General features: G+C 45.0%; 2 protein-coding genes across 3 annotated transcripts in view; one reads left to right on the top strand and one right to left on the bottom strand.

Moving 5' to 3' along the window:
• mrpl1 (mitochondrial ribosomal protein L1) overlaps positions 1-6,830 on the bottom strand; it is a 26,102-nt gene extending 19,272 nt beyond the window's left edge. Inside the window, exons 1-3 of the mRNA XM_033023860.1 lie at positions 6,776-6,830; positions 2,890-2,989; positions 874-1,141 (exon numbers count right to left, since the gene is read on the bottom strand). Coding sequence (XP_032879751.1) covers positions 874-1,141; positions 2,890-2,989; positions 6,776-6,800 — 393 coding nt within the window. The 5' untranslated portion in view covers positions 6,801-6,830. The remainder of the gene's footprint in view (positions 1-873; positions 1,142-2,889; positions 2,990-6,775) is intronic.
• Positions 6,831-10,308: 3,478 nt separating this feature from the next.
• The window catches only part of cnot6l (CCR4-NOT transcription complex subunit 6 like), a 66,705-nt gene continuing 60,979 nt past the window's right edge, over positions 10,309-16,034 (top strand). The window contains exon 1 of one of the 2 annotated variants that reach the window (XM_033023833.1): positions 10,309-10,419. The gene's annotated coding sequence lies outside the window, so the exon portion shown is untranslated. The remainder of the gene's footprint in view (positions 10,420-16,034) is intronic. The other variant, XM_033023849.1, reaches the window with a different exon arrangement.

Here is a 16,034-nt window from a genome sequence, read left to right as displayed (position 1 = left end):
GAACTGACTGGGGGGAGAGAGAGACAGAGAGAGCGAAATGCAACCGTGCGTCACACGTTCAGAATGTTCTGGAAATGAAGCGTCCGCGTCTCATGCACGAAAGCTGTCGGTAGCTCAATGGAATTCAGGGAAGGACCCCCCCCCCCACACACACAGCGGGTCCGATCTAAGCTGTCAATGAAGACAGCAAAAACATTTTTTTAAACTGTCAGGGGGCAGTTGGGCCAGGTGCAAAGGCATTGTGAGGTCAGCAGCTGGGCAACCTTAATATTTCTTTAAATGTCAGGGAGGGGGAGAGATCTCCCACCCGTCCCATTGTGATGTGATTATACATCTGTGAGATGACACTGTGACTCATGAAGCAGGTTGGTTTTAGTGGGACCATGTGTAGGTTCTAATCTCCCAGCCCTGTCCCATTGTGATGTCATATATATAAATGAGATCCATTGTGATTGGATCTGTGAGGTGCCACTGTGACTCATGCAGCAGTTTGGTTTTAAATTTTTCTGATGTTTTGTGAACAATTTTATTCAAAATCTGGGGAAATAATTGACCAAATCTAGAGAGGATTGGATTTCTGAAATCATAAGTTAAATCCCTCCCGAAATATGTAAAAATCTCCGCTTTTTTGTGTCTGGTTTTCGAGGACATGCGTTTCAAAGGCAAAATGACATACACCCACACACATACAGTTTTAATAGATATGATATATATGATATGATAGAGATTCCATAAAAACACTTGGAGAAACATCAATTCCTCTTGAAAGCATCTTTAAAAAACCCAGTAATTTAGGCAATCCGTGTCTTAAAGCTTTCTATAACATCATACTTTTAGTAAAGAAAATAACGCAGGTACTTGTGCAAACATCACCTTTTTTTCCAATTTCATGTCAAGCTGCAAATCGATGTAAACAGGCTGCTTTGGGTATGTAAAATCTAACTGCTGAAACTTCTTCAGAGAGTCAATCGCTGTCTCAATGTCAAACACTGGCTTTGGATAATACTGGACCTGGTAAACATCATCAATCGGTTCCAAGGCTGTCAAACGACGTGTTCTATTCCTGCAGGAATTGGTCTTTTTCTCAACTTTAGGCTTGTTGCTTTCTCTCTTTGGATCAGTCTGTACTTTTTTGGAAGCTCTGTAATATCAGAATGAATAAGCAAAATATTATGCAATGCTTTATCATTTTTCATAGGATATTCTGAACCATTTTTAAAAAAGAAACAAAAAAGGAAAAAAAATGCTGGTTTTCTTCAGTGTCTAAAAAAGGGCCCTGATCACCTATCTATGATCTCCAGAGATGCTACATGACTCCAGCATTTTGTATCTTTCCTCACAATGTGCTAGAAGCCAATGAATAACATTTGATTTTTCTGGACAAAAAAAATAAAAATTACAAAAAATAAAAATTGTTTTTGCTTCAGGAAGAACCAATAAAATTAATTGAAGCTCCTTTATTCTTCAAAATAGTTTCATGGAATCTTTTACATACAGTTGCGAGGATAACGGGGCCTTAGCTTAAAGTTGGATCCAACACACAGAAATTCCAGTTTGGATTTGTGTCCTCATTTCTTTTTGAATGTAGAAAACTTGAACCCACAACTACTGATTCAAAGCTTCAGTGCCAGCAACTGTGCCTCAGCTGACAGTTTCAGGGTCAGATTATTAATAAATTCCACAACAAAAGCTGCCCTCACAATGCAAGGGAAATAAAAATCTTCAATTATACAATAAAGGAAAACGCAAAAATTGGAGGGCGACTCGTGCAGTTCGACTTTATCAACAGGAATGACATGTCAAACTACCTGATAAAAAAAGAGCTTGCTAAAAATCAAGCCAACTCTTGCACATCATCGCCCCTCGTCTCTTTCTACAGATAACTGAAGAAGACCCTCACCCTGAAAAGCTTTCTGTCCATTTCCCTCCACGGATGCCGTCTGACCAGTTGAGTTCCTCCAGTACTGTGTGTATTTTATGTCCATCAGACATCTACATTACCTCCAGAGGGGATAGAAACTGAGGATTCTGTTCCCCGCCTGGCAGTTGAGGCTAAATCAATCTACGGAATTTAAATCTGAGCTTGAATGACTTTTGTTGAGCCAAGATATTATAGGTCGTGGAAAACGGTAGGTATTTGGAGTTACTGATTAGGCATGATCTCGTTGAATGACAGGAGTGAAGGAGACTCAAAAAACATCTGTGAGATAAAATGTACTTCATTAACCTCATAACCTTATACCATTAATGGTGGATAAAAGCCTCATATGAAGATTAATAATACAGGTACACAACCTTTTATCCGAAAGCCTTGGGACCGGACACTTCTCGGATTTCGGAATTTTTCGGATTTCGTAATGGAAGATTTTTAGCGTAGATTAGGTAGGTAGCGCGGGCGGCTTGAAAAGTCTGGAGCGGCTGCCTCCTCCCCGGAGACCGGGGAATCATTGTAAATCATTGCTTAAATGTTAGTCAGTTAGTTTGGACGGATTTTATGTGGTGGGGGGGGGGGGGGGGGGGGAAGGGGGAAACTTTAATTCTTAGTCCCCTACCTGGTTGGAGAGGCGGGGAGCGGGCAATGCCTTACCGGGTCGCCGTGCAGTAAGCTCCGGAGCGCTGTGGCCGCCGACTCCCAACATCGCGGAGCTGTGGCTGCGGGCGTCCGGAGGCAGCCGCTACAGTAGTACAGACCTGGGTTGACCGTGGGTCGTTTCGGGTCAAGTTTGGCGCCAAACGCGAGCTTTGGTGTGCAGACGACATCCTGGAAAAAATGTCCGGTTTTCGGAGCTTTTCGGTTTCCGGAACTTCGGATAAAAGGTTGTGCACCTGTACATCTAAAAACACCCAATACAAAATTAAATGTTTTAATAAATCTAAAGAATATCATACTTCACTGCAGCAAACTGTCTGATTGGACACGCTTTCTTCAATAACGATATTCCACAGGTGTGATCTCTCATTAACGCATGCATGCGGCATCCAGTAAGAACTGAAATAAAAAGAAAATCAGCTAGATCAGGGCTCTCGCTTAATTTTTTTTCCCTGTTGCCAGCCGGGCAACCTTGGCAGCTTTTTAGGTTGCCAAATGACAGTTTAGGTGGTCATTTAAGATGGCTTGCATGACGCGTGCGATAATGTGCTCGGACGAAGTGTGTAGTTACCAGTCGGAATTATACTCAACAAATTATTTCCGCTTCCAATAAAGTCACAAACTAAACATATTCACCAATCAAGACATGATATATCCCACAATGACATGCAGCAAAATTATAAGACAGTATCTCAACTCTTTTTACACATTGCAATTAATGCAATTTCTATTAGTTCTTTCCACTTCCAAACAAAAATGTGGTTGGATTATTCAGCGTATGATCAACCTGTGTCAATAAATCCTGGAGCATGGTAACATATATGCGTACGTATAGTTGTGAATGTTGCTCATTAAATAACTACAGTACTGATTCTCCATATTAAGAGCATTGATTTGCCATTAAAATGAATTCTGTAATAACGTGTCAACGGCAGCAGTGACAATCTAACACTGCGGTTTTAATGTTCCATGTGTTCACAATTTAATTAATCCACCTTTATGGATTAAAACAAATAATAATTTTGGGAATTAAAACACATTTGATTGCATTCCGTTATCAAACATAGTCAATGTTCGCTCTGAAAACATTCCCAGGACAATAGGGTCAGGGAGGGGGGTGTGTGTGAATCAGTGCGGGGTGGATAGATGGTGGGTGGGGAGGGGGGGGGGTTAGAAGGCAGTCGGTGCAGAATGGATGGATTGAGGCAGGTGAATTAGTACGTGTTGGTTGGAGTAGGTAAAATTGTGAGGGGAGAGCACGGGGGGATGTCAGTGGTGTTGAATGGGGGGGTTCAGTACGGGATGGATGGGGGTAGACAAAAGTGCTGGAGAAACTCAGCAGGTGAGGCAGCATCTATGGAGCGAAGGAAGTGGGCAAGGTTTCGGGCCGAGACCCTTCTTCAGACTGTTCCCCCCATTCTTCTTGAATGTGAGGATCAGTACAGGATGGATGGGGGGGGGGGGGGGGGGGGAATTAGCACTGGCTGAATGGGGGGGGGGGGGTCAGTACAGTGTGGATCGGAGGGTCTGTGCAGGATGAATGGGGGATCACTGCAGGATGAATGAGGGGAAGGTGCAGGGTAAATGGAGGGTGAGTCAGTACGGGATGAATGCATGGATTAGTACAGGATGGATGGGGGATCAGTACAGGATGGATGGAGGAGAAGTGCAGGATGGATGGGAAAAGGGTAAGTACAGGGTGAATTGGGGAACCAGGGTAGGATGGATGGGGGGGGGGGTGGCAGGAGAATCAATGCGAGGTGGATAGGTTGATCAGCGCAGGATGAATAGATTGGGGGGGGGGGGGAGATGGGGAGGGGAGCGCAGGGGATGTCAGTGAGGACTGAATAGAGGCAGGAATGGGGATCAGTGCGGGATGGAGAGGAGGGGGTCCCAGGATAAGGGGGGGGGGGTGTGTGGAGGGGGCGTACAAGAGGGAGAAGGGGGGCAAGGTGGGGAGGAAGGAAGGTCAGCGCTCCTCGGACAACATCGCCCCGCTGCCTTGGCCATTGGGAACTCCTCGCCACCGCCTCCCTCCTCCGCCAGCCAACAGCAAGTTGCGGGGCCAAGCGGTGCTCCAGTTTTTTGTGTCTATCTTCAGTACAAACCAGTATCTGGTTGCCAAGCCGGGCAAAATTACTCGGTGTTTAGGTTGCCCGGCGGCGCTTTGAGTGGCCAGTGGCACCCGGGCAACTGCTAATTTCAAGCCCTGTAGATCATCCATATCACCAGTTAGATATTATGCAATGAAGCTTTGCATTTGTAATTATGTCACTACGCTTGCTATTACTGCTGTATTTTGCACACTTACGGGCAATGTTGGTTTTGCAAGTTTCTGACTAAGATTTAAAGATCATGACTGACTGAATGATGTGTTGGATGTAGAGGCTAGTTGAGTGAAAGGCGAGGACCAGGGAAACTCTATTCTTGTTACATCTGGTGGGAGGGGAAGCGAGAGAGGAATCACGGGGCACAGAGGAGACATGGGCTTAGAGGGTACTTGGCCCATAACCCTCTAAGCCTATCCTATCAATGAACCTGAGCTAATATCTCTTAAACGCCATGACAGTACCTGCCTCAACTACCTTACCCCCCCCGCCCCACCCGAGTTCCCATTGAATGTTTCCTCCCTCATCTTAAACATATGTCCTCTGTTTCTCGATTCCCCCACTCTGAACAAAAGACTGTGCACCCAATCCATCCCACTCATGATCTTGTACACCTCTGTAAGATCACCCCTCACCCTGCTGTTCTCCAAGGAATAAAGTCCTAGCATGCTCAACCTCTCCCTATAGCTTAGGCCCTCGAGTCCTGGCAACATCCTTTTATCTCATATCTCATCCTCATACTTCATATCTCAGATGTCCTGCAAAGGAAAGCCTCATTTTCAGAGTCAGGTGAACTTGAGTGCACGGTGGATGTTAGTGGTGACGTCAGTGAAATCAACGAGTTCTGCATGGGTGCAGGGGGCAGCCCTGATGCAGTCATCGATGTAGCAGATAAATAGTTGGTGGATGGTGCCAATGTATGCCTGAAACAAGGACTATTCAACGCAACTGACAAAAAGGCAGGCAAAGCTAGGGCCCACGAGAGTGCCCATGCCCACACCTTTAGCTTAGACAAAGTGAGAGGAGTCAAAAGAGAAGTCGAGGACAAGGACAATTCTGGCAGGTGGAGGAGAGTGGGGAGGGGGGGGGGGGGGGGGAAGGTTATTTAGAGGCAACCTAAAATTGGCAAATTCAGTGCTCATACCATTGGGTTGTAAGCAGGTCGTAAAATGGAATACATGGTGCTGGTCCTCCAGTTTGTGCGTGGCCTCACTCTTGCAATGGAGGTGGCTTTGGACAGAAAGGTAAGTGTGGGAATGGGAAGGGGACTTTAAATGGTTAGCAAGATCCAGGAGTACTTGGCAGACTGAGCGCAAGCATGGCAGCAGTGACTAAACTGATATCACACCTCAAGCCATATTGAATAAAGGCATTCCACATTGGATGAAGGTGGTTACTTTGAAAAGACCACAACATCTTGCTTGAGACAAAGAAAAATATTGGAGGCGAGGGTCGGAAGCTCAGGCAAGGGTCGAACTGTGGAGGATATATCAATGACTTTGCAACACAAGAACATCACAACTAAACACAGACCCTGGAGAAGTACAAACAGTTATCACCAAATCTTCAGAGACCCTAAGTACCTAGAAAACTTGGCGCAGAGTAAAGCATTTATTTTAATGCGTTTCTGCCTTCTTGTTAGAGAGGTATTGCATGTAATATTTAGTGGTCAATGCCTCTTCAACAGTGGTACCAAGAAAACAACTGCTTTCTGCAAGCTAATACAACATATCTTTGCAGGAGCTGCGAGAAAGTCTGTCGCGAAAACTACTGAATGAAATATTGATTTGCACCGCGTAACATTGTTTTAAATGAGGTGTCTTTCGTCGATTCAGTTACCCGCTCGCCTCCTGCGTCGTATTGAATGAATGGTAGATACTGAAGAGCGATGTCCTCCACCATCACCCGGCGACTAATGTCCAGGCGATCCTCTCCCTCCCTCAGCTCGCTCTCCGCCCCCACGGTCTCCCCGCTCGTTGCCCAGGCGGCGACACTTGCTGCTCCCGCCCAGGTGCAGGAAGCGTTACCGAGACCGAGCTAGAACCTGTCTTCGACCTGAATCCTTTCACCGACTGACCTCGACACCACTTGCCCGCCGCCATGCCCGCCTGTCGTCCTCCAGTGTTCGTTTCTTTAACGTCCTCCGCGCTGCAGCCTCCCCGAGTATTGGTTCCTGCAACTTTCCAACGGCGTGTGCAACCACAACATATCCCCACCAAAGATTATAGAGGAGCTCCTCTAGTACCTTTGATCCCCACTGCTTCCTGAATATTGGAAGATACCCATCATCTCAACGCCTCAGCAACTTGCCCGCCTATATCTTTCTTAGCCAACACCTTAAGCATAATTTTTTTAAATTCTATTATGATTCAAAATACTGAATGTACCACCATGCAGAGTGCAGAATTTGGGTGCCTCCTTTCTAACATTAACAGCGAAGGAGAGGGGAATCGGAGAGAAGGAGGATTAATGATTTAAAAAAGCTTTGCAGAGAATGGGTGAACAGCCAGCAAGGAGATGGCAGTGGGCATGCATATGTGCCTGAACGTATTCATTTGCTTCAACATCATCAAGGCCTTACACACATTTCCACTTACCTCTATTCTGGGTTTTAAGTTTTTGAGTTTCAAAATTTCATACAGCATTATTTCATAGAGTCATAGAATGATACAGTGTGGAAACAGGCCCTTCGGCCCAACTTGCTCACACCAGCCAACATGTCCCAGCCACATTAGTCAACGGGATCCCAATACTGACCACATCTTCCCATCTCTACCCCTTTCTGCTTTCTGCAAAGACCGTTCCCCCCGAAACTCCCTTGTCAACTCGCCCCTTCCGAACCAAACCACCCCCTCCCCATGTACTTTCCCCTGCAACTGCAGAAGATGCAACACCTGTCCCTTTACCTCCCCCCTCAACTCCATCCAAGGACCCAAACAGTCTTTCCAGGTGAGGCAGAGGTTCACTTGCACCTCCTCCAGCCTCATGTACTGTATCCACTGTTCCAGGTGTCAATTTCTCTACATCGGCGAGACTAAGCGCAGGCTCGGCGATTGTTTTGTAGAACACCTCCACTCAATCTGTCTTAACATACCTGATCTCCTGGTGGTTCAGCACTTCAACTCCCCCTCCCATTCCCAATCTGATGTTTCTGTCCTGAGCCTCCTCCATTGTCAGAGTGAGACCCAGCGCAAATTGGAGGAACAGCACCTCATATTTCGCTTGGGTAGTTTACACCCCAGCGGTATGAACATTGACTTCTCTAACTTCAGATAGCCCTTACGTTCTCTCTCTATCCCCTTCCCAGTTCTCCCACTAGTCTTACTGTCACTGACTACATTCTATCTTTGACCCACCCCCTCCCCTGACATCAGTCTGAAGAAGGGTCTCGACCCGAAATGTCACCCATTCACTCTCTCCAGCGATGCTGCCTGACCCGCTGAGTAACTCCAGCATTTTGTGTCTACCTTAGTCCCACCTGCCTGTGTTTTGTCCATATCCCTCCAAACCTGTCCTATCCATGTACCTGTCTAAGTGTTTCATAAATATTGGGATAGTCACAGTATCAACTACCTCCTCTGGCAGCTTGTTCCATACACCCACCACCATTTGTGTGAAAAGGTATCTCCAAAATTAAAAAGATCATTTAAAACCATACCCAATAACATTAATCCATTAAATGTATGCGTCCTTCGAGCTTGACAAAAACTTCTGTGCAGGTAAAGCTAATGCACAGAAAGCTCTGAACTGCAGTAACTGATGTATTTCTGAATTCAAAGTAAACAATTTCAATTTAAACTGGATGAACTTAATTTCACTATCCATCAAACTTCAATTGCTCAGTCACTTGGACACACACACATATTACTGGGTGTGTCTGATTAGCATCTATGCTTAGGATGTAAGCATCACTCTTGATTTTATCAGACTTTTTTTCCAATATGTCCTGGGGCATTTATTACAAACCAAGGCTTGGATGCCACTCCCATGCAGATGATGGATGCCGGTCCTTTCTTCAGGTTTCTGCCAGAAGTCAGCATTCCATTTTTTATATTCAATGTTCGCAGGTCTTTTAATGTAGATTCTGTCCCATCCAAGTTTAATTTATATAAAAACAAGCCTCAGATCTTTTAAAGGCTGCTTATGTGTAGATACTGTGACTTCAAACTGCATGCACATCATACAGATGGGGGATCCAGAAAAATTTGACAACAAATGGACCAGTGCTCAAAAGGAGCTGATTGTGATTGTTTATGTGTTTGAGGTTATATTCTTTAGTGTAGCAAGCAAAAATACTCTGCTACCCAAAGTGCCTGTGTATCTCAATTAGGTCTTAGTTGTGTCAAAAATAATATGGAATCCATGTATGAATAATGATTGTGTATACATGTATATGGGACCCACAGCCCCATTTATATCAACGGGTCGATGGTTGAAAGGGTCAAGAAGTTCAAATTCCTGGGCGTGCACATCTCTGAAGAACTTTCCTGGTCCGAGAACACTAACGCAATTATCAAAAAAGCTCATCAGCGCCTCTACTTCCTGAGAAGATTACGGAGAGTCGGATTGTCAAGGAAGACTCTCTCTAACTTCTACAGGTGCACAGTCGAGAGCATGCTGACCGGTTGCATCGTGGCTTGGTTCGGCAATTTGAGCGCCCTGGAGAGGAAAAGACTACAAAAAGTAGTAAACACTGCCCAGTCCATCATCGGCTCTGACCTTCCTTCCATCGAGAGGATTTATCGCAGTCGCTGCCTCAAAAAGGCTGGCAGTATCATCAAAGACCCACACCATCCTGGCCACACACTCATCTCCCTGCTACCTTCAGGTAGAAGGTACAGGAGCCTGAAGACTGCAACAACCAGGTTCAGGAATAGCTACTTCCCCTCAGCCATCAGGCTATTAAACCTGGCTCGGACAAAACTCTGATTATTAGCAACCACTTTCTGTTATTTGCACTACCCGTTTATTTATTCATGTGTGTATATATTTATATCATGGTATATGGACACATTTATCTGTTTTGTAGTAAATGCCTACTATTTTCTGTGTGCTTAAGCAAAGCAAGAATTTCATTGTCCTATACAGGGACACATGACAATAAACTCACTTGAACTTGAACTAGATTGCAATATCTATATAATGTGCAGTTTATACTTGTGGATGTATCATAGACAATAGTCATGTTTCAATCGCAGATGTATCATGTATGTCATGTGTATTAGGCGTCCTACACTATCAAAATATACAAGGTAGAATCAAACATAATATATTTTGTCAGTGTTGTTTATTTGTGTATATTGTGTAAATATTGCTGTTTCTATATTTACAAATGTGTATAATATATACTATAAATATTGTGAACTGTTCATATAATGTCCACATACTGTGCAAATGTTGCACATTTATCATCTAATGTGGATATATTATGCACATGCTACACACATTGTATCTTGTGCAATGTGTGTGTTCAGCACAGCCTGTGTTTTGGGTGCACTGAAGGCATTGGACAGCGCACACGCTGAGCAGACAGTGCACACGCTGAGCAGACAGTGCACAGGTAGTGAGCGTGTGGGAGGGAGGGAGGGAGGAGTAAGCGAGGCGGAGGTAGCGCTATGACAGCGGCTCAGTGAGTCGGCGCGGCGCGGCCTGGGTTGGGCTCGGTGCCTGGCGGCATCAGAAGACGGGGGAGATGTGAGGCCGCCGCCGCAGCAGCTGAAGGTGAGTGCGGGGCCTCTGGACTCGCGTCCCCAGCCCGGGAGTCAGGGAAACCCCGAGGCTTCTGCATCAGCCGAGGCCGGGTCGGAGTCCGGGTGGGAGGCAGGAGGCCGGGCTGGAGCTCGGCTCTGGCGCTGGGTGAACGGCCGCCGCGGCGGGTTGAGGGTCGGGGCCGGGGTCTGGGTCTAGGTCGGGTTGAGGGTCGGGGCCGGGTTGAGGGACCAGGGTCGGGTTGAGGGACCAGGGTCTGGGTCGGGTTGAGGGTCGGGGCCGGGTTGAGGGACCTGGGTCTGGGTCGGGGCCGGGTTGAGGGACCTGGGTCGGGGCCGGGTTGAGGGTCGGGGCCGGGTTGAGGGACCAGGGTCTGGGTCGGGGCCGGGTTGAGGGACCAGGGTCGGGTTGAGGGACCAGGGTCGGGGCCGGGTTGAGGGTCGGGGCCGGGTTGAGGGACCAGGGTCGGGGCCGGGTTGAGGGTCGGGGCCGGGGCCGGGTTGAGGGACCAGGGTCTGGGCCGCGACAGCCTCGCTGCCCAGCGGAAAGTTGAGTCCGGAGGCCTTGCGCCTCTTGCTGCCCGCAGCCCGTCAGTCAACCTGATCCCCAAAGGCTGTCGAGGGAGCAAACAACAATAAACTTTCTGCCTGTCAGCGGGCAGCTTTGCAGTTTGACTTGTTTGGCTGGTGATTGCCCGAGGGCCCAATACACAGGGACTTGGGTCACCTGAGGGGTTGCAGAAACTTCTGAGAATAGAAAGGGAGAATGAAGTAAACATGAACTAAAGCTTCATGATCCAGCTTGTTTTTCTTTCAATCGCTTGTTTTTCCTGTTGTAGACTGTTCTGCAGTTGACACTACACATGTTTGTGTAATACTTTCAGTTGCCTCAACGTTTTGCCTTGCGAGGATTAACGATACGCACACGTTGTCATTCACCGCATCTGTAATATTAGTCTAAGGAATTTAGTCATGCCTCAGTTAATCCTGTTGCCGCTTAGTCAGAAGATTAGAAAGAAAGAAACTGGAACGGAGTAGACTATCCAGTCCATTAAACCTGCTGTACTATTCATTCCTATCACGACTGAACTTCTTCTTCTTCTCCTTCTTCTTCTGCTTCTTCTTCTTCTTATTGCGTATGGCGTGCACAGTCTAAAGTTGCAGGACAATTATGAAAAGGGGAGATGCAACGAGACCTGGGTGTCGTGGTACACCAGTCATTGAAAGTAGGCATGCAGGTGCAGCAGGCAGTGAAGAAAGCGAATGGTATGTTAGCATTCATAGCAAAAGGATTTAAGTATAGGAGCAGGGAGGTTCTACTGCAGTTGTACAGGGTCTTGGTCAGACCACACCTGGAGTATTGCGTGCAGTTTTGGTCTCCAAATCTGAGGAAAGACATTATTGCCATAGAGGGAGTGCAGAGAAGGTTCACCAGACTGATTCCTGGGATGTCAGGACTTTCATATGAAGAAAGACTGGATAGACTCGGCTTGTACTAGCTAGAATTTAGGAGATTGAGGGGGGATTTTATAGAAACTTACAAAATTCTTATGGGGTTGGACAGGCTAGATGCAGGAAGATTGTTCCCGATGTTGGGGAAGTCCAGAACAAGGGGTCACAGCTTAAGGATAGAGGGGAAATCCTTTAGGACCGAGATGAGAATATTTTTTTTCACATAGAGAGTGGTGAATCTCTGGAACTCTCTGCCACAGAAGGTAGTTGAGGCCAGTTCATTGGCTATATTTAAGAGGGAGTTAGATGTGGCCCTTGTGGCTAAAGGGATCAGGGGGTATGGAGAGAAGGCAGGTACGGGATACTGAGTTGGATGATCAGTCATGATCATATTGAATGGCGGTGCAGGCTCGAAGGGCCGAATGGCCTACTCCTGCACCTATTTTCTATGTTTCTTTGACAACTTGTTCTATTTGATCTTATTTGATTGTGCACACCAGGTTGCTTGCATTCGTCGAAACAGGGCGGACCACGCAATGGTTGCAATCTCCCACCCCATGACTGATCTACTTCAACATCACTTTCCAATATTATCCCGTATTGCTTGATTGCCTTAATATAAACAAAAGTTATCAGCGTTTTCAATAAATACCAGAACTTGAGATCTCCGACAGAAAACTCCAAAGGTTCACCAGCCTCTGAGTGAAGCAATTTCTTTCATCACAATCCCTTGCCCTAATCCTTATTCTGAAACTGTCCTTAGGTACTGAATTCCTCCGGCAGAGGGAATATCCTCCATATATATTTAGCCTGTCAACCCCGTTTTAAGAATATTGTAAGTTTCAATTAGATTTCCTCTTATTCTTCTAAACTAGAAAATACAGTTCCAATCTACTCGGTTCCTCAGGTCTTACCAAGAATCCTTTGAGTGAATATTTGGTCCACCTCCTTTATGGCAAATACATTGTCCTTGGTAAGAAGACAAAAACTGCACACTGTTCTCCAGGTGCAGTCTTATGAAGGTCCATAACCATTGACATAAAACGTTGTTATTTCTGTCATTCAAACTCTTTTATAATAAATGCTAAAACTATTGTTTTTTTAATTGCTTGCTGTGTCTAGATGTTGGCCTTCAGTGACATGTACAAGCACATCTTTGAATTTTCCAATTCCATGCCCTCACCCACTCCCCAATCTGGTCCATGTCCCTGTGAAGTAATTTACATTCTGTTCACTCACATAATTTAGTGTCACAGACAAATTTGAAAATAATACACTTTCTCTCTCAGTTAAATCTTTGTTATAGATTGTGAAAAGTTTGCAGTCTGAGCAATGTGAAATCCCCGAGTCACACCCAGCCACTTTGTTTATTCATCCTCTTTGTTTTGTGTCTGATAACTAATTTTCAATCCAGGTCAGTCCAGGTCCAAAATCTTTGTGATCCAATCCTGTCCAGGAAGACTATAATGAATGCCTTCTAAAAACCTGAATGCATCACATGCTCTGGTTACTCATTCTACATGTGTAGGAATGAATTGTAGATGCTAGTTTACACTGAAGATAGGCACAAAATGCTGGAGTAGCTCAGTGGACCAGGCAGCATCTCTAGATAGACTGAAGAATGGTCTTGTTCCGAAACGTCACCCATTCCTTCTATCCAGAGACTTTGCCTGTTCCGCTGAGTTACTCCAGCATTTTGAGTCTTATTCTACATGTTGTATCCTGAAGAAATTCAGCAGAGTAGGTTCTGTTCAATCTCACATTTGTTACCTTGTAATTCACTGGACTGGAAAAGTCCATTAAACTTTATGAGATGATAACCAATGCATCTATTATCACTTCTTTCAGGACTCTGAGATGTAAAACATGGAATTTATCACTTCACAATCTCCCCAATTTTTCTACCACAATTTTTTGACCAGTGCTTTATTCTTATGTTAGTTCTTAATCTCAATGTAAATTGTCCTGACTGTCTGTCTGTCTGTCTCCAAGAGATCGATATTTGTGCCTGCTAGTGTTTTCCTTTTTATAAACCATGGGAAGTCTTTTGAATATCTATTTATGTCTGTTGCTCGTCAACTCTCAGATTCTGCCTTGCATTTCTTTATCAATTTCGTAGTTGTGTGCTCCACTTCAGAAACTTGATCCCAAAAATGGACACTGGCGCCAGAGAGTTTCCTTAGCATTGTTGGAGGTGGCATATTTTGGATTAAATGTTGCATTAAACAAGAGATGTATGTAACAATCATGTCGCAGTGCAGAGGGTTACAGGATTGAAGTTCACACATTTAGTAGAAACGTATTTAAGTAGATAAGGCTTTTTCAATTAAACTATGGATTTGCAATCCAAGTTTTTATGTTGAGAGTTCCAGAAAATGAAAGCTGGTATCTGTGGGTAAATAAATTTTAGAAACATCGAACAAAGAAAAATAGGTGCAGGAGTAGGCCACTCGGTCCTTCGAGCCAGCACCGCCATTCAATATGATCATGGCTGATTATCTAAAATCAGTACCCCGTTCCTGCTTTTTCCCTATATCCCTTGATTCATTTAACCCTAAGAGCTAAATTTAACTCTCCCTTGAAAACCTTCAGCGAATTGGCCTCCACTGCCTTCTGTGGCAGAGAATTCAACAGATTCACAACTCTGGGTGAAGAAGTTTTTCCTCACCTCAGTCCTAAATAGCCTACTCCTTTTTCTTAAACTGTAACCCCAGGTTCTGGACTCCCCCCAACATCGGGAACAGATTTCCTGCATCTAGCCTGTCCAATCCTTTAAGAATTTTACATGTTTCTATAAGATCCCCTCCCGGCCTTCAAAATTCCTGTGAATACAAGCCCAGCCGACCCATTCTTTCATCATATGTCAGTCCTGCCATCCCGAAAATTAATCTTGTGAATTTACACTGCACTCCCTCAATCGCAATAATGTCCTTCCTCAATTTAGGAGACCAAATTTGCACTTAATACTCCAGGTGCAGTCTCATCGGGGCCCTGTACAACTGCAGTAGGACCTCCTTGCCCCTAAACTCAAATCCTCTTGCAATGAAGGCCAACATGCCATTAGCTTTCTTCACTACCTGCTGTACCTGCATGCTTACCTTCAGTTACTGATGTACAAGCACACCCAAGCCTCATTGCATCTCCCCTTTTCCTAATCTGGATTCATTCAGATAATAATCTGCCTTCCTGTTCTTGCCACCAAAGTGGATAACCTCACATTTATCCACATTATACTGCATCTGCCCACTCGCCCAACCTATCCAAGTCACCTGCAGCCTCATAGCATCCTCATCGCAGCTTACATTGCTACCCAGCTTTGTGTCATCTGCAAACTTGGAGATGTCATGTTTAATTCCCTCGTCTAAATTGACCTCACTGAAACTTTCCCCATATCCTTTAGCCCTAAGAGCTAAATCTAACTCTCCCTTGAAAACATCCACTAAACCAAATTTTGGGAGCCATATGAGTGGAAGGAAGTCAAAAGAATAGCACAGCTTAAAAGTGCACAAAGATATACTGCTTAAAAGTGCACAAAGATATACTGCTTGGTATTTTGGAGGGTGAAGTACTGACTGTTTCAGGGGCCTCTGGTAAAGGGATGTAGAAGATTAACTAGGTTTGAGGAGATAAAAAGCAGGAGGAGTCAATCTGGACCTTTGAGACTGCTCCACCATTCATCAAGATCATGTCGGATCTATTAGCTATTTACTGTTTCCCTGCACTATATTCTTATGTACAAAATGGCCCACCCCTTATTCTGAAACTGCGACCATTAGTCTTGCACATGTTAGCCATGAGAAGTATCCTCCTCGCATCCACCATGTTGAGTTTTGAAAGTTTCAGTGAGGTCACCTTTCATTCTTTTAAACACTAGAGAATGCGTCCACGGTTTACTGAATTTGTCCCACAGCTATGGCAAATATTTTGTGGGATTGCTGAAGACCAACACAGTACTCTTGGTGTGGTCTCACTAAAGTTCTATTTCATGCTTCTGTACTCAAGTCCTCTCACTTGGTTATAAAAGATCAAAATTCAATATAAGCCAGGAAATATTTCTTCTGGAGGTGATGGAAAGCATTATTTGAGTTAATGATTGATGTAGAGACTTCTCTTGGATATAAATGAGGCATTTAAAGGTAATATAAAAACAGCTTGTGTTTAGGATAAAAGCCTCTG

The sequence above is a fragment of the Amblyraja radiata genome, chromosome 1, assembly GCF_010909765.2.
Source record: "Amblyraja radiata isolate CabotCenter1 chromosome 1, sAmbRad1.1.pri, whole genome shotgun sequence".
Taxonomy (NCBI): Eukaryota; Metazoa; Chordata; class Chondrichthyes; order Rajiformes; family Rajidae; genus Amblyraja; species Amblyraja radiata.
This window is presented reverse-complemented; position numbering and strand designations above follow the sequence as displayed.